General features: G+C 35.9%; 2 protein-coding genes and 1 long non-coding RNA gene across 9 annotated transcripts; 1 reads left to right on the forward strand and 2 right to left on the reverse strand.

Annotated features, from left to right (window-relative positions):
- Window positions 1-1,376: 1,376 nt before the first annotated feature.
- Window positions 1,377-7,610, reverse strand: LOC149922254 (cytochrome c oxidase assembly factor 6 homolog). 6 transcript variants are annotated; one of them, XM_090162493.1, is made up of 2 exons: window positions 7,542-7,610; window positions 1,377-1,739 (listed from the first exon to the last, which is right to left on the reverse strand). In XM_090162493.1, exon 2 carries the CDS (start codon window positions 1,710-1,712, stop codon window positions 1,440-1,442), a length of 273 nt encoding a protein of 90 aa, XP_090018619.1. In that variant the 5' UTR covers window positions 1,713-1,739; window positions 7,542-7,610; the 3' UTR covers window positions 1,377-1,439. The 6 variants fall into 6 exon arrangements, with proteins under 6 accessions (XP_090018619.1, XP_090018617.1, XP_090018621.1 ...); XM_090162491.1 differs by having other exon boundaries at window positions 7,454-7,579; XM_090162495.1 differs by lacking the exon at window positions 7,542-7,610 and adding an exon at window positions 6,898-6,906.
- Window positions 6,926-12,269, forward strand: LOC149922255 (CTD small phosphatase-like protein 2). 2 transcript variants are annotated; one of them, XM_090162488.1, is made up of 11 exons: window positions 6,926-7,173; window positions 7,807-8,071; window positions 8,137-8,202; window positions 8,268-8,556; window positions 8,622-8,687; window positions 8,973-9,147; window positions 9,221-9,332; window positions 10,201-10,430; window positions 10,510-10,636; window positions 11,380-11,475; window positions 11,547-12,269. In XM_090162488.1, exons 4-11 carry the CDS (start codon window positions 8,367-8,369, stop codon window positions 11,610-11,612), a joined length of 1,062 nt encoding a protein of 353 aa, XP_090018614.1. In that variant the 5' UTR covers window positions 6,926-7,173; window positions 7,807-8,071; window positions 8,137-8,202; window positions 8,268-8,366; the 3' UTR covers window positions 11,613-12,269. The 2 variants fall into 2 exon arrangements, with proteins under 2 accessions (XP_090018614.1, XP_090018615.1); XM_090162489.1 differs by having other exon boundaries at window positions 7,816-8,071.
- A 1,644-nt stretch (window positions 12,270-13,913) lies between these two features.
- Window positions 13,914-14,958, reverse strand: LOC149922256 (uncharacterized). The gene is made up of 4 exons (XR_016477145.1): window positions 14,793-14,958; window positions 14,522-14,619; window positions 14,334-14,410; window positions 13,914-14,263 (listed from the first exon to the last, which is right to left on the reverse strand). It is a non-coding gene; the product is annotated as an uncharacterized LOC149922256 (long non-coding RNA).
- Between the last annotated feature and the right edge of the window lie 7,785 nt (window positions 14,959-22,743).

The raw sequence follows: 22,743 nt of genomic DNA on the forward strand, positions 1-22,743 counted from the left end.
GAGTAAAAAAAAATCATTTAGCGCGATAATTCGAACGAAAAAATATTTAAAATTGGTTCAATGGACAATCGGGACCACAGGAAAAATCGATAAAAAATTGCGTTTTTACCCGAAAGTAACCCCGCCTTCGTAAATGGTTTTGCACCCAGCTTATTTTATAAATATATAATAACTTTTCAAGACGATCAAAGAACTTTCCTCACGCAAGGTGATAAATCACTCTAAGTACCAGTAATTTTGGAAATTCTCCATTGTCAACTCTTCCCTATAACAAAATATAAAACACGTTTATAAATACAATGGCTGTAAATAGAAAACAACAGAACCTAAACTCAGGGCCGGATTACCCAATAGGCCGGGGGGTAGGGCACCAGGCCTACAAGGGGCAGCAGGAGGTTTCGAAAAAATTAAAAGTACAAAAATTTACTTTTCACAATATTTTTTTCCTGGATAAATTTTAGTAAATGCTTCCACATTTTTCGGTACCATGTAAAGCAATCATTTATTAACGTCACTAAAATATCCGCGAAGTCTACATTGAAATTATATTTTCCATCCATTTGTCAATTATAAATTGCGGGAGCCCCTCGCTCGCCACTGAAAGGGGGCACCAAAATTTGCTTGGGCGTAGGGCCCCACAAGGTCTTAATCCGGTCCTGACTAAACTATTTTACAGCGAAACAAAAATAACGGTATATTTGAAGCAGACCTTCGAGTGATCTAATGAATGAAAATGATATTTCGTTTTTTGTTTATTAAAATTATTAAAAAACAAAACTTCATTATATTTGCGCATATTAAAAATTTAATAAAAACTAGGCTTATCTAGTGTTTGAAAATGTTTGAGTCAATTAACTTTTATATTGACCTAAATATCGAAATTTTCAAGCACTAGCAAAATTTCCTTAAAATGTTCCCATTATAATGTATGGTTAAAGCAAAGAATACTAAAACAAAAATCTCCATTTTAGTGTAGTTTAGGGTAATGACCTCAAAACAAGTTACGTCTTCAAGGAATGTTTTATTGAAAAATAAATTATCAAAATAAACTATTTTCTCCGCATCATTTACTGGGAGGGAAGATGAACTTCACGAAAAAAGATAGCCCTTGTAAAGGAAATAATCATATATATTAGACCATAGGTTTACTTGTTTCATCAATAAAACGTTTACGGTAATTGTTCAACTATAAGCTTTCATCTATTTAGTTTAAGTACATATTCCACAAATAAAACCAAGAAATAAATTATTTTTGGGTATATTTTAAATAGTACTTTATTCAAGTTTCTAAAACCTAACTAAAGATGGCGCTTTTTAGCTTGATTATGGCGGGAAAATAAATACAAGATGTTATTTGAAAGGAAAATTTATTGTTCCATTACATTCCATCTGAGTTATTCTATAATTTATTACAGCATTTTATTAAATAACGAGTTACATTAGGTTGATTTAGTTTCTAACGGATCCACGCCTTCATTTAGTAGTTTGGATTTAAATTTCTCGAACTCGTATTTGCGATTGAAATGATTAACCCAAGTAGATGGGCATTCGCTTTCGTACAACTTTTTAAATTCAACGCAAAGTCCAGGTGTTTTGGTATTTTTGTCCGTTACTTTATAATCCGGATGTTTATCCAAACACGCCCAAAATTTATCTCTGGCAGCCCAACACTTTTGCCTTCGTTCTTTATTCGGAAAACTTGTATCTGACATGATTGTTATCAGTGTAGCAGGACAATCCTTGAAAAAATAAAGTATCTTACAACCTTTACATTACATAGTTACACGAACGTTTCGCCCCCCCACAAACGCTTACTCCCATCCCTCTATCGGAGAAACAATGCGTAACTCAATGTGCATTTGGGAAAATAGAGCGATCCTATTGGGGAAGGAAATAAGCGTTTGTGCACTTGCTACAGAAAACCTGTAGCACCAAAGTTATTAACTGATTTAAAATAAAAATTAAAAGTATACATGAAAGCAGCAAGGATTACATAGACTGTAACCTCTTCGTAGTTCGATAAAAGCAAAAGCAACACAATAAAATAAGTATGACAATCGGCAAAAATTTACTTCAACATGGAGCTCTCCCCCCCCCCCCCCCTCCGTACCTAAATATGCCCAAAGCAATATATACTATTACCAAAAGTGACATAATTACAAAAGTGTGACAATCCCTGTACTTTCGTATGCTAAAGGTACCATTACCTAAGCCCGCTAAAGGTTTAATGAATGCTCGACTCGAGATCGACCACATAAAAGACTATTAATTGTCGCCTTTCTGTATCTTTTTTCAGTCTATAGTATTATATCGTAGGTAGATGGCGATAGCATCTCCACAGAACGACGAAAAATAAAAAAATACACTAACTTTGATCAGTGCTACTTAGTTCCGCCGTTCCTCACTACGAGGCGTTATTTGTTGGTTTTAACTTCCTTCCCTCCCCAAGGCATACTTTCCCTTCTCCCCTCCCAACTTGTATTTCGCTCGTAACATTCATTATGAAATAGGTCCGATAGTCATAGTCGATAGCTACGCCGCAAATTTTTCGTTTTGAAAACGAAAACATTTGAGAGAGTTGGCCGTTTTCAGTCTATCGAAATCTGGCAGCCTTGCCTGTCTTCCGGCCTGTATCATAGAAATCTCATAGGTAACTAGAATGCTGCCGTGTAACTGGCAAATGGGCCAAACGCCGTGACAGACGATAGCCAGATCTTAGCCAATCAGAGCTCAAAGAGTGGTTCTGCCAAACATTTAATGTCACCAGAGAGAATGACGTCACCTATCTCCCGCTATAGTAGCGGATCCAAGGAGGATTATTATCCTCCTTGGCGGAACCACTCTACGGCCTCTCATTGTCTGAAGGTTCAAGGCGAACTGGCGTCAAGCTCGGCCGTAGGCGGCCAAGGTTGGTAAAATACTGCGTATAATACGATTACGCCGCCGAAAATATTTTACTAAACTGATCGGCGGCGTTTTTGACCGTTATATTGAATTATCGACTAAGACTATTGACACACTTTTGGTAATTATGTCACTTTTGCTATTACCAAGGACGATAATATACGCAGTTTAGTTGCAAATCCTAGTCCGATCTGGACGAGGATGTCCGAGGCGAAAAAAGGTTTAGTAACAAAATTACCAATAAAACAGTAGGAAGACTAAGGAAGTGGCATACTTATTAATGGCTTTAAAAAGTCGCTTGAAGACTTAGGCCTAAGGTGGTGCCAAGGGTATTAGCCTAGCTGATTATTATCACTTTACTTATGTGTAAATTACCTCTATACGCGTAAATTTTAATACATTTTCCATTGGCTAAATCCCTTTTCGCCTGCTGCTAGTAAGACGACGCCCCGCCGCTAAGGGAGTTTATCAAGGTACTAGTATTCAACTGTGACTGTGAACCTTATCTAAGGGATACACTTATGCCGACGCATTACGTCATCGATAACATTTTAAAATATGTAAATAAGGGGGAAGGAACTAAAATGGCGTCAAACTTGCGATTGCGAGCGCCTGGTTTCGTTTCTGCGCCGTTAAAAGGCATCAACGCTTGATTAGAACTATGTTTTCTTCAAGTCGTAAGTTGGTTTTCCAAGGAGGATTTTATACCGCGCGGAAACCTTATTCTCCTTGGTGTAGCCACGTGGTGCAATTTCACTCTCATTCGCGAATTTTTCGATTTTCTTAGTTCACTACCAACGAACCCAGGATCTTAAGCTTAACTTAAGTTATTTATTATGGAGAAAAGCACTGAGTTAGTTTCCGAGAGTTTGACGTTGATATTTTCGATTTAACAATGTTTTGGAAAAAATTATTTGCCAATTGAATATTTTTAATTATGGAGGTTGAAACATTAGGCCTTGGACGCAGTATAGCTCTGCCGCTAGCCTCACACCTTGGATTAATAATATCATGAATATATCTAGCTATGAATATCCAACCCTACGATATAGCCCTTCTATCATGTCGATTTGATTTGGGTGGCAACTTTCGAGACCAGTGACGCGTTTTCAGCCAATCAGGAGACTGAAGGAAATGACGGCATGCTCCTCACTCGGTCGGAGCAGATGTGATTGATCACGTGACTAGATAAGCCCAACCCAAATTTTAGCGGGAGGTTAGAGAGGCTATTGCTATTGTATATTCATAGCTAGATATATTCATGATAATATGCATATTATTAATCCAAGCTCACACACTTGGTCCAGTCTCCCTTAATATTTTCCCAATCATTATACCCCGACCGAATATTTATCTTTGTTTTAAAAATTTTTGGATAAAGGATCCGATTTGTCGGTAATCTCGAATACTTCACTTTCCCCAACCATTTTCGTGACTAAAGAATGCATCTTCGTTGCTAGTTCCCGAAACTCTAATTATCCTACCAGAGCTAAAAAAATTATCGATTTCAGAAAAACATTATCGTACGCCTGAAAACTAGCGGTAAAATAGAATTTTGTGTGAAATATTGACATTTATTTTGTCAAATCAAAATATTTAATAACACTTAAAACGTTTGACTGATTGAAAACTTAAGTTTAATGTAACTTTTAACTGGTGATCGGACAAATTAAAAAATTATCGTACATTATCGTACGCGCAAGCTGAATTATCGAAAAATGTGTACTATATAGTAGGCCATTGAAAATATCGTACGTCCTAAAAACTACCTCGAAATTATCGTACGTCTGGCAACGCTGCCTAAATGCATGGATTTTGCTATCGCATAAGAACTGCGAGAGGCGCATTTTATTTATACAAAATAAATTCAGCAAATATGGTTCTGCTTTTTTTACAGAGGGAAAGGCTATGTCAGATAGCGCATGCGCAGTCGTTCTTTTTATCTAAAAGGTAATTTCCCCCCTGCATGGCCACTTGCGTTGCCCTTTAATTTATGGATAAAATTTAAAGATTAGTGACAAAATGTTTAAAACATAATAGATGTTATGATTTGTTTATTTTTATATTTACCTTAATTTTTATTCTTTTTCGCGCGCCTAATTAGTTTCGCCAGTGCTCGCAAAGATCGATTTTAAATTTGAATTTAGCTTAACGTTAGGTGCAACAGATGGCGCCTCGGACTCCGCAATTTACAGGAAGTAACGCGTAGGCATGGTTTCTACAGGGAGTAGTAGGGGAGTAGAAATGTGGGGGAACTCGACGTTCTGGCCCATGGTCAGAGAAAGGTGCGCTCTAGGCTTGGAAAAATACGGGCCAGTATGACTATTTTATCGCCATCTATTGGGGAAAAAAATGTTTTGAAACAGAGCGGTTCTATACAACGCTCAATATACCACCGTTTACCACGTGGTCTGTTCACGTGCAAAGGCCTAATGCCAAGATGAAACATAATATAATAACTAACCTAACATTTTACCTACAGTAATATAAGGAATTATTAGTATTTACCACTATTTGCTTCTACCTACAACGCTTTAACTTCATTACAATTTTTATAATGAAAAAAAAAATAATTTTGGCCGGAGGACTTTGTTATTTCAACGCGCACTTGAGTTGACCCGGGGTCAATTTAACAAAATACTCCTGATTTGCGATAGATGGCGCTGAAAACGGTATTCTGTCCCATATTATTCCAAGAGGGGGTAGAAATTCCACTCTACTTTCGGGGTCTCTCTGCCCACGCTGGGGAACAAAAAAATTCGTTCTAAACCACTCCCCTACTACTCCCTGGTTTCTACCTTCATGAACTCCTGGTATTACAATAGTATTTGTTGTGCCTAGATTACATGGAAATTAATTCCCATTGTAACTCATTGGCTTTATTTATATTGTTAACAGATGTTCGCAAATACTTTCCGCCATCTTTAGCCGTTTGATAGAAGCGAAAGACAGGAATCTATACTTGAATGCGGGCTAAAATTGTCCCCAAAACTGTGGCAACACTAAATCCTTCTACGCTTTGATAATAGTGCCGAGTCCTACAGAGACAATGGCTAGCTGCATATATACAAGGTTATCCCCTTTCCACCCTCAGAATGAAAAATCGTTGCCTGCCCGTCGATGTCAATACTTTGGGCGAGACTTGGGGACCCTTAGCAACGCCTGATATTTCAATATTATCAGAAGTAGATAACTATTTAAGAGAAGTGTTCATCTCTTCACACTGCTATTATTATTAGCTTGAATCATGCTCGAGCTGATTTTTCAAAATAAGTTTCGAAAGAAAAAATAGTGCAAGGTGAAATATATCATAAAGTGGTTTACTGAAACTATTGCATCGGTAAAATATTGTGTTTAAGCAAATATACATACGAAGTTTCATTTTTATAACTGACGTCGTGAGTAATACACTTGTAAAATGTTTAGCCGCGATTAGCGGGAAATACGCGAAAATTGGAACTTGCCACGAGCTTGAGAAGTTATATGTTTCACTTTAATGACTCCTTCTATCATAGTATATATTATACACTTCTAATAATATCAACTGTTGAGAAAAATAATTCTTTCTTTTTCGCGGTAATTACTTTAGATATTAATTTCTAAGACTATCATAATCAAGTCGATTATAAAGTCAAGTCCACTTTTAATTAGGATAAAAAATGGATCACGTTAAATGATTTGTTTTGGTCTTTTGAACTTGAATTTTAATAGGAATTGTCGTTAATACGCTACAGTATTCAAAAGATCTATATGAATATTAGTCGTACGATAAAAATGAGGCAACTCTTCACTGCATTGCATAAGATACGCGTTTACTCAACGAATGAATGATAAAAAACAGCGAAAGTGGACTAATAAAATAATACAAATGGAATGGATTATTGGAAATTTTAATCAGTTTTCATTTATATTTCATTTGGTCTATATTGCCTGGGAATATAATTACGATTAATCGGAAAATGGTCTAGATTTTATAGTGTTTATAATGGCTACCTGTACAAGTCGAAGTCATGCGCGTTTATGTAGGAGACTACAGACTCAGGAGCGAATTCGCGGTGGCGGCGAATGTTCTCTCCCTCCCCACTCCCCATTCAATTCCCCTACCAGGAGCGTGTGTTGTCATCCGGGGCTTCGCGATTAGCGCTTCCAAGGCGGGAAAGGGCTTTGGTTGTTTCATTGAAAATGCCGTCCTTTAATATTATTAACATCGTTTATCGTAACTAATAGCGATGTTGTGACTTGATTTAGCAAGATTATTTCCACAAGAAGGTAGGTCAAAGTTTTTTGTTTCGCCTCTAAAAAGTGACAGGTGCGAATCCCTGTAGTTGGCGGGAAAAATGTCCGGACTAAAAAATGTTCACTCCCCCTTCGCCCGTTCCCGAAGCCAGGCGCGCACTGAGAAATCGGCCATCATTTAGAATGTCTCTGGAGTTAGGGTTAGCGCTGTCCCCGACCAAAATTCGCGAAAGACCATTTTAACCTTATCTATTTTTGGTCTAATTCTATTTACGAGAAAAATGCAGCATCTTTAATAAAAGCAGCGTCTTACCTTCTTTAAGAAACACTTCTTCGGATGAAAAATAAAGCTGGCTGCCGGCAAAATAACTTTATTATTGGAGCTTAGGCTTAAAACTTACGTAAAAAGAATCAAGTCTTTCCTTTTTGGAGAATCATTCTCATTGGTTAAGGGATCGATCCCTTCGCTTTCCTAGCCGCGAAATACATTTTCTAGTCGTTTGTCCTTATTTTACGGTGGCCAACCAACCTACAGGCCTATTTTACTTTTTTAATGCCAACTAATATTTTTTAATTAATAAATTATATTATTTTCGATTTAAATCAAAAAATGTTTTTTTTTAATTTTAACATTATTAAAAACTGATTGAACTAAATTTTTAAAAGTTTGTACAGCGCAGAAGAGGAGTAGGACAAGAAGAGTGGCATTTTAAAAAATAAGGGGAGCTGCAACGGGTGTCATGCCCATTCGGCGCAGTGTCCGTAGCTCAAATTGGTCAAAGATTTGTTCAAAAAATGTCACGGTTGATGTTAATCGTGGCATTGCAAATGGGCGCAAACTCCGCTTGGTTGAGAAAAAAAAAAATATCCTGGTGATCCCGATAACAGCTTTCTTTCTACCAAAAATAATTCAAATGGAAAAGTTCTGCAGGTTAATTAATGTTATAAAAACCCTTCCTACACTTTCACTCATTGCCTACCAATTTGTTACTCTAGGTGACATTAAAAAAAGTTTTGAGAAGAACCACTGTTACACCACTCAGAGAAAAATTTATTAAAAAAGTAATAATTTTACAAAAAAAAAGAATTCAAATTACTAATCTCTGAATGAATAAATATATCCATAGGGTAAGGTGAAGAAAAAGCTACCCCGCAAGAGACGAAGAAAACACTGCGCATCAAATGTAATAAGTGAAAATGGTGGATCTGTCGCTGTAAATCCTAACATGGCAGAAAAGTCCTTCATTTCAAATATTTCTTACGAAACACCCGTTTGTAAAAAAACTTTAGACAAGTGCAATGTCTCTTCCGATTCGCTCCCAATGTCTCAATCAATTGTTTTATCTGACAAACCCAGCTTAAAATCCCAAGACTTAGCGGGAGCAATATTTTCTCCTGTTTATCAAATACTTGATGGTAAATAAACACTGTTATTGAAATACATCTTTAAGCATATTAATGATTTCAAACTTTTATTTCAGATGGAACTGGTGATATAGATAGATATTTTTTCACGGATATGACCCTCGATTTAGCTTGCACTAATGGTAATTGAACGAAATAGATATTGTTATGCCTTAATAGGGCGGAATAACTTTATTTGAAATTATGCTTTGGAAAACCAAATAGAGTTCAAAATTTGTCACTCAAATTTTTCGTTTACAAAGTTTCTTTTACTTGCTTAAAGATTCAATCAGGGCCCCTTCTGTAACACTGTATTACTGTGATTGATTAACTAATTTCATTTTTTAAATTAAATCCTTGTTTTGCCATTAATCAGGTCAACAAAGTTTAACCACATTTTGGGCACTTATTGTTCAAATTATTTACAGGACTATTAAATGATGGGACTGAATCCATTGATGAAGAAACCGAGATTAAAGACACAAGGCCACCATCACCTTCACTTCCACCAAATTGTAACAATCAATTGAACACTTATCACGCAGATTACCCATCTCCGGAAGAGGCTGAGGTGGCTTCGGAAGAATGGGATACTTTCGACCCGTAAATATTAATTGTTAAAATCTAGTTTTCTCTGAAGTATCAAATAAATTTATAGTTATAACTTCCATTCCAGCTATTATTTTATCAAGCATCTCCCACCTCTAACTCCCGAAATGAGGGCCCGATGTCCCGCACTTCCTTTACGTACAAGAAGCAGTCCAGAGTTTTCTTTGGTCCTCGATTTAGTAAGGGACTTTTAAGATGACCTTTTTTTAAGCATGTGCGAATATTTATTTTGGGTTTTCGGGTCGAGTATCGCGTATTAAAAATTTTGCTTTTCGAGTATGGAGTCGAGTATCTAAATTTTATCGGGTTTTCGAGTATTTAGGCTTAGATTAAAAAAGGGGTTTCGAGTAACCTCGGGTACTTGAGTAACTTCGAGTACTCGAATAATTATGCTTAGCTAAAAATTATGGTTCGAGTATTCAGTTCTAAATTTTATTAGGAAAAAACAAAGTTAACTTTCAAAACTGGTGAATTAACACTGAGTCATATTTAAAGCTTTTAAATATACTACACTACTGAGCCTAACTTTCCAAACTAAAATTAAACCACCTACAAAAGGTTCGTGACTAGTGATTAACAAGCTACCAAAAAGTAATGGGAGGTGAGGGAACTTTAAGTTATGGTTAGGCTTTTAATTTCAGTTTCATTTTGTACCTTTACTTGCTTTTAAAACAATATCCAATCAGGAAGAACCTAAGAATTTATTCTGACTCTTCGACCAATTAGAGGGTTTAAGGCCAAGCCAAAAAGATGTTTTTTTTTGGGGAAAAATCCGTAAAACTAACGGGTTTTTTTTTCGAATATCCCGCCGAAAACTCGCGGGTAGGGCCTTTGCAAAAATTGGACTATCGGGTACCCGAAAATCTAAGCCTATGCTTTGAGTTTAGACCCGAAACTTTTTCGGGTTTTTTTAATAACGATTTTCGGGTATCGAGTCGAGTACCCGACTCGATACTCGATCGAGTACTCGATTAAAATCGGGTACTCGCACATGCTTACCTTTCTTACCAATTTTAATAAACTAAAAGTATTTATAATTTTTCTTAGGATGAAACATTGGTTCATTGTAGTTTGACCGAATTAGACGATGCTACTTTCACTTTCCCGGTTAATTTTCAAGATGTAGAATACAAAGTTTTTGTACGGACCCGACCGTATTTCAGAGAATTTTTGGAGCGTGTATCAAAAATCTTCGAAGTGATCCTATTTACAGCGTCTAAAAAAGTTTATGCAGACAAGCTTCTTAACTTGTTAGACCCAGATCGAAAACTTATAAAGTATATTATTTTATTTTTTCAAATTGCTTTTCAATTCCTTTGCTTTTCCTTTACTTAAATTACCGTAAATTTCATCTAGGTACCGGTTATTTCGAGAACATTGCGTTTGTGTCGCAGGAAATTACATCAAAGACCTGACAATATTAGGGAGAGATTTAACACGGACAATAATTATTGATAACTCTCCACAAGCATTTGGTTATCAGGTAATGAGCATCAAGTATCTTTAGAATGGAACTTCCCCCTAAAAAATTATAATGATATTTGAAAAATTACCCTATTTCTAGTTATGTGAGAGTACTCGATTTTGTTCGAGTACCCGGCTCGAAGCTCTAAAAGCCTTAGTTTAAAAGCTCAAAAATGGTTCGAGCCTCAAATCGAGGGTTAGGCTTAACTTTCGAGTACTTGAAACTTATTCTTACCAAGGCACTACTCGCGAGCTTAATGGCGGGAAAAGCTACAAAAAAATTCCCTTTGATCCTGCCTTAAGATCTCTTATTGAGTGAGGTACAAGTGCTAGTTGTTTCTGATTGGTCACTGATTGTAAATGTATAAAACGAAACCCAAAACCATAAGTTACATAACGTAGTGTGCCCTAGCTGTTTATTATCAGTTGTTTGGTGGTTCATTAGTCCACTATTTTCTTTTTGTAATCCCTTGTATGGCCAGTTATTAATTTAGACTTCACAAATATGGTTTCAAATAAATGTAAAAGATCTATCAGTAAATATTCGTTTAATGAAGAAATAGTAGAACCTAGCGATAGAGCTGTAACTCTAATTATTTGAGTATTAGAAACCCCCTTTTTAAGCTGAGCCTAATTATTCTAGTACTCGAAACCCCCACTTTAAACTAAGCCTGAAAGCTCGCTACTCAAAATGTGAAATTTTTCATACTCGAAGCTGTGCTCAAAACCCAAAATGCCTAAAAATTTACATTTATAATCTAGTTAGAAAACGGAATTCCAATTGAGAGCTGGTTCATGGATAGAAATGACAGAGAACTCTTAAAAGTTCTGCCCTTCCTAGAAAGCCTGGTATCTATGGTAAGTATTTTAAAAACTGAGATCTTGTGGCACTTTTAGGCCGATGGTACATTACAAACTGAAAATTTTAGAATGAAGACGTAAGGCCACATATTTGCAACAAATATCATCTAGCGAGTTTTCTTCCACCTGACTAATATTTTCTACAATTGGTCTTATGAATTGTACTCCTCATCAAAAATTATTATATAGTCCTCTGTTAGAATCCTTACTGTCCCTTTCTCTTCGGCAGAGTAACATAACCCAGAACTAGTCTTGTTTTTAATCTTCAACACCACACTACGATATATAAAAGAATATGCTTTTAATATAAACCTAATTTTTAAGCAAGTGCTATAACTATTATCAATTTTATTATAAAAATGCACAGTCTTAATTAGAGTAGACACTAAATATCCAGTGTAATAAATTATATAAACCTGTCTTAAGTAATTTGTATAAATATCTATGGTAGCTGTTTTTAGATTTTCAACTTTTTAAAACAACAACCACGATACTTGTGTATAGAAAAATGTGGAATTTCATAGAAATATCGAAATAGCTTTTTTGCGGGGGGACTTTTAGCAATTCTTTCTTAAATGTTAAATGAAAATTATATATTTTTTGTTATATGTTTTAGAGCTAAGCGGAAAAAAAATTTATATACATGTAGCTGTATAAAGTCCTGGTATATAATGTACAAATTGTGGAGAAAAAAAACGTTAAAATCTTAACTTGTTTAATTTATAGACTTAAACCATGTTGGTTCGAGTACCTATTGAACAGTAGACACGAATAAATTTTTTAAAATATTATCTTTTTCTGATTAGTATTATTTTAGAACTAGTATTTATGCGAAAAAATATATACCACATGGTTTTGGTATAAAAATCTCCAATAAATTTGGACAACCAAATCATTGCGATAAATTCACATTGTTATTAGAGTTGAGCCAAGGTTCAGTTGTTAGTTCATTCAAAGGTAGAAAGATGGTACAGTATGTACCAACTACTCGCCATTGATTGATCTTTCAGTTTAATCTTGACCGCATAACACCCCATAGACTTCATAAAAAATGTAAAATATACAGTTGTTATACATCAATCAATATATAACATGACATTGTATTGGGTGATGTTACCTAAAAATAATATAATATTGACAGTTTAAAACCATCATGGGCCATTATTAGTGGGCCAATTGCTTAAACCTAGTTGAAAAAATCTCAATCTACAATTTCTTTTCTGACGCAAAAACTTTCAAAATGCTTAATCAAAACAATGGCCAGTTTCTTTTAAAGTCGGAACCCTAAATTTCCTAATTATCTACATTAAAAACCGTAATAATTTCCCTAGTCAATTCTTGTAGCTGAAATGACAAAGTTGAATTTCCCCCTGTGATATATAATATTTGTTTAAAATGTTACTTTTTCAATTGTAATATTTTAGGCTTTACACAAAGATTGGCTACATAAGCTCACGCTGTATATAACATCTTCACTGTTACAAAAAAAAATAACATTAGCCCAGTAATTGTTGGATTTTAACTTGGGGGAAAAAGTCCAAAATAATAAAAAAATGTAAAAGAGTTAAATGAAATATGATTTTTAAAATTAGCTATAGAGGACTCATAGTGTTATGTTTAATCTTTAGAATAAAAGCCACTATTTACAGACTTGTGCCATATATATGGTCAAAGTTTTGCATTACTTTAAAAAAAGAGTACTGTGAAAGTCTCTGTACAAATTAAAATTAACAATTTATATTCCTTGTAAGCCGAATAATGTTATTGTTTTTGAATAAAATGCTGTTTGTTTTAGTTTGAAAAGAATATCTTGAATTATTTTAAATGGACTGGAAAGCTGTTATACCATTAACTGTTAAAAACTATGGGCTTGCAACCTTTAAAAATAACCTGGCAGTAAGTTTAAGGCTATGCTAAGCAAAAAACATGCAATATTATCAAGAACATATTTAGGTCCGTAAGAACTTTAAGCCAAAGCAACACTAGGGCATCCTCATATACTTATAAGAATGGTCAAGACCTAAAATTCGAAAGTAGCGCCATCCGAAAGTTGAAAAACTCAGTTGTTTTAGTTATTGAATGAACCATTTTTAAATACCAGATTCACCAGGTAAATAGTTTTTGAATGGCTTTAATACTTATATTTATTATAAAATGTTTATTACTTCACTTCAATACTTATATTTTTTAAAACATGAAATGAAAGATTTCAATTGTTGAAAAAGTTGGTGTTGTTTTACCAATTGAAAACTTTTATCCTCAGAAATTTAATTATATAAGATATAATAATAAAAATTCCAATTCAAAAAATCTTTACTTGGCATATTTGAGAATTTGAACCAATAATATCCTAGTTTTTGCACTTTTTAGTTATTTCTGTCTTGAATGACATAAATACGGTCTTGACTTTGTGCAATGGGAAAATATAATTCACCTTAGCCAGTCCCATTTATTTGTGCTCAAATAAAAACTTAACAAAAGGTAGAAATTACCAAGTATAATACACAATTTTGTTCAACATAATATTCGTAGCATATTAAATAGATATCATTTTCTTATCATTCTTATATCTTACTTTGTCCTTTAAAAATCTTAATATATCAAACTTCAAATTTCTTGAGGATTTACACCATTTAACAAGTAAATTATCATACATATACAAGAGATTTAAAGGATGTTTCAAATATTAAGTAGACTTTTACAAAATAATGCAAAAAGAAGGTTGAGTTCCTTCCACTGTGCTAACAGTTTCATCCTTGCTGCATTTTACAACCTCCTCCACAATCTTTAAGAAAAAATTTAATTTTTGAAGTAAAGGGTAGCGTAAAACTAAAAAGTTACTAACTAAAACTTACTTCTTGGAAACTTGGAAAAGCTCCTCTTTCCAATTTGGAGAACACTGATGTATCATTGATTTTAACTTCAAATGAAGCTAAACAAGGAAGTACAGATATATAAGTAACTACCGTGTTTAACTTATGACCTAAGGTTTTTTGATTGACAAGGAAATAAGCCAGCAATGTAATTATTTAAATATAATTACTGGATCGACCAACTTCCCCTACAATATCAGCTTCGGGAACCTCAGCCAATATATTTTGACGAAGCTCGTTGAAGCGAGGGGCATACCCTCATCTGCCACTGTAAAAATATTTAAGACAATATTTCAAGCTTTTCATTGTGATGTCGTAAAGTTTTTACATGTTGATCAATAGAAAAAGCATATGCAGCTTCATAATTTAAGTCGCCCCTCCTCCCAAAACAGTAAAAGCTCAAAATAACATTTGCTTAAAAAAGTTTGAAATTAACTTTACCAATATTCTACGTGAACTTTAACTTTCGCAACCATAATAGTACTTATTTACCGAAATATTAAAGGGATATTCCCAAAGAAACGATAAAATTCTGTCAAACTAAGTTAGTTAACCAAGTACCAACTACTAAAATCCCAATGGCGGAACCCTGGAATGTAATTATGTAAAAACATAGATAGAGTTTATACTCTATGGTAAAAATGACGTCCTGTGATGCCAATGAAATGTCCAGCGCGAAATTTGAAAACAGGCCAAAATTAAGCGTGGAAATTTGGTTTTAGGCACGGCCAACTTCGATCGCGCGTACCGGGCTTTAGCGGCCCAGTAAATCGCCTCGCATCTAATGTTAATTAAGAATAATCCCGATAGGGGCGCTACATACGACCAAAAATCTACTATCACCAAAGGCGGGGAATACAAGTGAAATGGCGGTTTTCCACTTTCCTATTTAGAAAAAACAAGGTATAGTAAGTTAAACTATCTTTTCGCAATATATTTAAGTATAATTCATAATTAAAAAAAATATTACCTTATAAATATTAAATGAAGAAAAAAGACGCGTTTTTTACGCGAAGGCGCCATATTAGAATACATAGTTTTGAAGGCTGTAGAGGTGCTTAGAGCGTTTTGACGCGTAAATAATGTCTCTCTTAAAATTTATAAATCATTAATAATAACAAATCTTTATTAATAGTATATATCAGGAATCCATAACGCTACTTGGAATGAGTATCTCCCCATATCCCCTGTGGTATTTTGTGGCGGAACATTGTGGGAGGGGCTAGAACGCTTATACCGCCTTAAATGACGTCAAATTCAGTGACAAACAAAGGCTTATAAGCTCCGCCTACTATGTTCCGCAACAACGGCGGTTAATCGAAGCCGTTATTCATTCCAAGTAGCGTTATGGATCCTGTATATATATATATATATATATATATATATATATAGCAATTTCACGAGTTTATAACCGTTCTTAGGTAGTATTTTCTGTAAATCTAATTAGTTTTAAGAGTAAGATAAAAGATGCTTAGGTACATCTTTGGAACTAAATAGGTAAAAGATAGATGGTCTTCAGCCTGCATTTGAAGGAGGATGATTTCTGTTCAGGTTTATACCTTTATTATGGAAAAAATTTCAGTCAGATAAAATTACAAACCGGCCCTTACTAAATATACAATATTATTCTAGGTTTAAAAAGACGAAAACTTAAAACTTGTTGAAACCTAAAATTATAATTTATTGCTCTTATAATATATTTTAACTTAATATTATTTAATAAAAAATGTTAAAATAATATATTTACCCTGAAGTTACAGTGAATCTTCTTTTCACTTTTTGTTTTATTTATTTATTTTCACGTGTTTCAAGTATTAAACAATAATACTGGCAGCATCTAGAGGATGTTCTTGGTTTCTGCTTAACTCTTTTATAATTTATAAACACCGTTAAAAAATTAGAATCATTAAAAAAAGATTATATTATTAGTTAAATATTAACCTACATTTGGTTTAATTCAATGTTTTTTAAAATTTATTTAAATATAATTGTTTTTTGTGGATTTTTCCTATCTGACTAACGTTAAATTTTGGTCGTAGCGAAACCCTGGTGGGAAAATATATACTCGGTAAATTCAGGCAATTTACGGGGCCGCTAAAGCGCGGTACGCGTGATCGAAGTTGGCTGTGTTTTAGGTTTTATTGTTGCCCACTACTGTCTCTACAAACCTTGCGTTTCCCTCAAACGTTCCACATTTTGTATGATGTAGTAGGGTGCACGACCACGCAAGACGAAATAATGATTTGTTTAGGTAAAACTAATGTACCGTGTATCGCGTAACCGTTATATATAATCCGTTTTAATTCCAAGTTTCTTCGTAGGCTATGATGGGAAAATATAATTTTAAAACCATAATAGTTATTCTCCATTCCCGAAAATTCAAACACGTGCAAACCATATTATTTGCACTTTAAAACAAGATACTAGGTTATGTTTGGTTAATATATACGGTTTTTTCCCCAGTATACATTACAACTAGTAATACTACGTCGTGTACCCTACTATATATGAAAATTAGTAAAACAATCGTTAGTTCTAGTTCTAACTTACCTTGGGGCAAAAATGTAATTAACTGAATTAGAATGGTTAGCAGACAACAGATTTGGTCATACAATTTTTGACATTTAAGCTCCGCCCACTATTTAACAAATGAAAACCCGCGATTTTCGTGGCAAAAACGAAAAAATAGATTAGCAGACGACAATCCTCCAGCTTTTAAGTTCTATTGTTTTTGGCTGTCACCGTGTGAATATAACCGAGAGAAGGTTATCAACCTAATTTTATAGCGTTTTCCATTTCACTGCTCTACAGCTCTCTAGGTCGCTCTGACCAACATTTTATGGGGTAGGTACATTTGTTCGAATTTCATTCGTCCGAACCGCCGAAATAACAAATGTTTCAATTGTTCGAATTGGACAACTTGTTTGTTTCATTCGTTCGAATCGGTAGCATCAATTGTCTGAATTCTGTCGCTAAATTAGTATTTCTTATTGCTGTTATTTTTTGTCCGCATTTTTATTACAATGTCTAATCAATTTATCCTATTATGTCCATTTTTCCTTTGGCCGATATAGTAAGTGGGAATTGCGTTGCATGTTGTGGATATTTTTGGTTAGGTTAGGTTCACGTTAAAGTTACTATTTTCTTATATTAACAATATTTAAAAAAAAACAATTCCCAAATCCCAATGTTCGAAAAAACGGACAAACGATTATTCGAACAAATGAAATTCGCCAGTAAAGTTAACATAAATTGAACGACTAAATCACCAACAAAAATTGTGATAAATTTTTCGGGCAAATGAAATACGTTTTCGGACATACGATCCTGTTTTCCGGCATTCGGACAAATGATCATTCGGACATTTGAACCACCGTTCGGACGAATGAAATTCGAACAAATGTACCAAAATCCATTTTATGTTCCATTTGTGTACTCGGATCTGCTCCGATAAAGTTTCCCCTGTTTCATTTTCCGCTCTTGGGTGGTCGGAGATCGCCCAAAACCGATCTGCCGATTTCGGCAGATCAACGGATCGAGATCGAGATCGGAGCAAATTTTTGCGTGTTCCTTTTAGATTTTTTGGCAAAATGGCAGACCAGACGCAAAAATTCAAAACCACTAAGCGCGGGAATATGCTAATGGTATGTTCCATTTGCGGTTTTACTCTAGTCGATTGGAGCGAGATCTGTGACGTCAGAGAGAGATTCGGAGCGAATCTCGAGCAATCAAATGGAAAATGCTACAGCGATTTAAAAATATTTTATGAAAATTGTAGTTTTTGCTTTTTATTCCCTAAAATCTCTTACCTAGGAGTAACAAACACAAGGAGAACGCAGCTAGCCTTTAAACACGCTAACGAAGGGTTGTGTATGAATTTCATTGGACGAGCGTCACGAGCCTTTACGCTGAACGTTTTACGGGCGGGGGGGGGGGGGAGACAATTTCCGAATTTTCCCCTTCCGACGGCAGCAGGCGCTAAAGCGTCTAGCCAATGAAAAACGTACACAAGAAAATCCACGACTTTTGACGGGTTGCGTTCTCATTGTGTGGCGTGTTGTGTTTGTTGCTCCTAGGTAGCACTCTACGTAACCAGGGCCGTGCTTAGAGGTCTCGCGACCCCGGGCGAAATGCATGGGTGAAACTGAAAAGTTGTGAGTGTAGCGGCCCTCCGGTATATACATCCCTATAGTAAAATTTTTGCGGCCCTGGGCGACCGCCCAGCTCGCCACCCCCTAAGCACGGCCCTGTACGTAACGAAGATGGCTATGATTGCTTAGATCGCCGGGAAGGTGCTTCCACCTATTATCGACTTCCAAAAACGTATTGTCATTTATTTGAAAGTTGACGATTACGTGATTGAAACACGAGATTGCAGAAAAGCCAATCCAAGCTAAGTTGACTGCGCACGTGATGCCGCAAAGCCAATCAAAGGAAGGGGTACGTCGAGGCACCTACTTTTGAGGACATAATTTGCTTGCTCAACTGGTTTCAATTTCGACTAAACTCGACGTTATCGACATCTCTCGCTCGCCAATGATACATTGTTTGCCGTGACATTCTGCTCCCCAAAACATTCCAAGATAATTGTTTTCTGAATTTAGAAAATTGTAATTTTGATTTGGAAAAAATTCACCATCTGTGAAGAAAATCGTTTCTTGGCCCCTAAAAAAATGAGAGCTTGAAAAACCTCAAGTGCGAAAACCGCTTACTCCATCATATTGTTCATAGGTTATTTGGTTAAATGCTCTTTAAAGAGCATTAAGAGCAGTCGCCGATACTTTGGCACCGCGTTTTTCGGCTGGAATCGCGAGTTGGCTAGGCACGCCTCATTTTTCTAGAATCGTCACGTAGAATCCTAGCCGAAGGAGCTTTTGGCACAGGCTATTAATCAGCCACCCGTAATTAACACAAATCAGACCTTTGACGAATCTTTTAAATGAGGTGCTAAGGAAGCTTCGCGGCCTCTCTTTCAACAAAGCACGAGGACCAGATAATCTTCACCCTACTCTCCTCGCTAAGCCTTACTTACTCTCCTGTAACAAAAAAACGCCCACATTACTTATTTATTATAAGTAATTATACATACAAATATATCTTTTATTTCTTTAGTCACTGCAGGAACTCAGCGACCAAGTGTTGGCCTATTAACAAATGATCTTACTTTAGTCATGGACCTATAATCTAAGGGGACTCGCTGTTCAGGCGTATGGCTGAGTTATTTTTTCAAATTCACTGGAATCCATTTCATTTCTAAACTTAAAATAGTTAAGTAAGACTATTTAAAATATTGATTTACCACATTTCAAAGTCTCAGGAAAATGATTGATCCGACATAAGAGAGTTTACGCGACAATGTCCAAAAACACGATCACGAACGCGGCGACAAGCACAACAACCAGAACAAGATCCTTCCGCCTGCAGGCATCAACGGGTGTCCCGGCATGAGGAAGGCGAAATGCACTCTCCTAAGGCGTCCAACCATGACTCGAGGACTTCAACGCGGCGGAGGCTCCACTGCTGTTTTAGCGTGACGCTCTGAACATTTCCGTGTCCTAGAGAAGAAAGGTTATTATCACGTTGTCGACACGCGTGAAAGTCGTACTGCCAATTTACAGGACAGCAGCTGGCTGGGAAAACCGCCTTTTGCTTAACCCCCACTGGACATCGGCTCCCAATTGAGCTTAATGATTCATCCAGTGGGAGAGGCCTGCACCACTTAGCCAGCATCTTAAAGAGACTGTTACCGACTCTCATGCACCTGTCTCGCGACGGAGGCGGGATTACACACCATTTGACTGCCCTACTACTAAGTTTCCATGTAAACCCCCTACGACTAGTTTACAGGCGCTCGTTAGACGTCCAGGGAAAGGTCTACTAGTTAGTCCATCGGTACAGCCCATGGGTTAAGTTAAGCGGCTGATGTACCTCGATCAGTAAGCCATCCGATGTAGGCCACTCCTACCGTGTCCAAATATCGGGAAGAGTCGACGCTTTAGTTTCGAATTGTATTTCCAAAATATGATTGCCCCTAAGCCTATCGTCAAGACAGATTTAGTATATTTTATTCTCACGCGCTATTTGTACGCGCACTATGACGTTGCTCGTGACATATTAGCTCGCACTCGTAGTAAATTGGGTGACGTCAAAAATGGCCGACGAATCGCATTGAAGCTATACAAAATATTGCTAAACACTAAAAGTTCTGACTTTCAATACATCGCGGCCTCCGTGGCCGTGAGCGTAAATCGATTAACGCGTGAGGAGCGGAGGTCGCGAGTTCGAACCCAGTAAACTAAATTATAAATATTGCAAAGTTAAACGCGTTACAAGATGAAAATGGAAACATCGGAAAGGTAAGTACATTTTTTTGTAAGTTTATTTTACGATACCTAAATTTTCTCTCGCTTTCATTGCCAAATAGTATACCGAAAAGGCGAGGAAATCTGATGCACCCACTAAAGTATCTTTTAAAGTGCAAATAAGACTGTAAGCGCTATGCTTCTCAAATGCTTAGTTGGTTTAGGCCATGACAGACTGTTAACTTATGTATATATTTTTCAAACCCTTAATTTTGAGTACTATAAATTGATAAAATATTAAATTGAAAATAATTACGTATTAAATAGAACTTTTTAGTGTCGCCTGTAATGTTTGTTGTGACTGAAAACTAAAACTAATCTATAAATAACTTGAAAAAACTTATACCCTTCAGTTCAGTATTGAAGTTTTGTAATCCACCATCTATCGGATTTTCGCGTTTTGGTGATACAAACAAGACGGCGTGTTTTTTACTTGTGCGTTTTAGGTTTAAGGAATTACACAGCTTGGATGAAAACGTAATACCCTTTACAGACGAGGCTTATGAAACTGAGTTTGGTAAACCGAAGTTTAATTTTTATAACCCATTTCAGTACAGAAAAATAAACCTTGGTTTAATAAACGGAGTCTAAACCCGGATTAACAAGCCTCGTCTGAAGGTATAACATCAGTTTTCAGGTGTCCTTTTTGGTTTTGGGAAAGCGAAAAAGCATACCGCTAACATATGTGGTTTCTTACACTTGGAGACGCTGTTACATTTGGGATAAGTACAGTGCTTAGTTCTTCCCATAATATTCAATTTAAATAGTATTTGCTTAATTAGAAGTTAGCGCAAATATTAGAAATCTCTGGTGATTTCTATATTTACCACAAAATAATCATAACAACAAGGATCTAAATGGCGAAGAAACCAGTAACTTTTTCAAATCGCTGTACGTTACGCGCATGCGCCGAGATTTACTTGTTTCACCGTTTAAATGACAACCCCACCCCACCCCGATTTCTCTTGGGCCATTCGTAAGGCGCCCGAAATTGCATTGCCGAAGGTAGAGTGCAATATCCAGTAACACGTTTTTAATCTAAGATTGTACCATGTGTTTCTTAATGTATTTTCCAAGCTAACCAAAATGGTGGATTACAAAACTTCAATTCTGAAGGGTATAAGGTTTTTTCAAGTTATTTATAGATTAGTTTTAGTTTTCAGTCACAACAAACATTACAGGCGACACTAAAAAGTTCAATGCCTCTATTTAATACGTAATTATTTTCAATTTAATATTTTATCAATTTACTACTCAAAATTAAGGGTTTGAAAAATATACACATAAGTTAACAGTCTTTCATGGCCTCAACCAACTAAGCATTTGAGAAGCATAGCGCTTACAGTCTTATTTGCACTTTAAAAGATACTTTAGTGGGTGCTTCAGATTTCCTCGCCTTTTCGGTATACTATTTGGCAATGAAAGCGAGAGAAAATTTAGGTATCGTAAAATAAACTTACAAAAAAATGTACTTACCTTACCGATGTTTCCATTTCCATCTTGTAACGCGTTTAACTTTGCAATATTTATAATTTAGATTACTGGGTTCGAACTCGCGACCTCCGCTCCTCACGCGTTAATCGATTTACGCTCACGGCCACGGAGGCCGCGATGTATTGAAAGTCAGAACGTTTAGTCTTTAGCAATATTTTGTATAGCTTCAATGCGATTCGTCGGCCATTTTTGACGTCACCGAATTGACTACGAGCGCGAGCTAATATGTCACGAGCAACGTCATAGTGCGCGTACAAATAGCGCGTGAGAATAAAATATACTAAATCTGTCTCGACGATAGGCTTAGGGACAATCATATTTTGGAAATACCATTCGACACTAAAGCGTGGACTGTTCCCGATATTTGGACACGGTAGGAGTGGCCTACATCGGATGGCTTACTGAGGTACATCAGCCGCTTTGAAGCGTCTCAAGGATTCTGTTCAACTATCATTACGATAATCTTAGTCGGGCCTTAGGCGACAGTACGTGCGAGAAAATTATTAAGTGAGACCGGCCTGGAGTACCAAGTGGCT

This window comes from Leiobunum rupestre, chromosome 11 (genome assembly GCF_980474605.1).
Source record: "Leiobunum rupestre chromosome 11, qqLeiRupe1.1.hap1, whole genome shotgun sequence".
In the NCBI taxonomy this organism is placed as follows: Eukaryota; Metazoa; Arthropoda; class Arachnida; order Opiliones; family Sclerosomatidae; genus Leiobunum; species Leiobunum rupestre.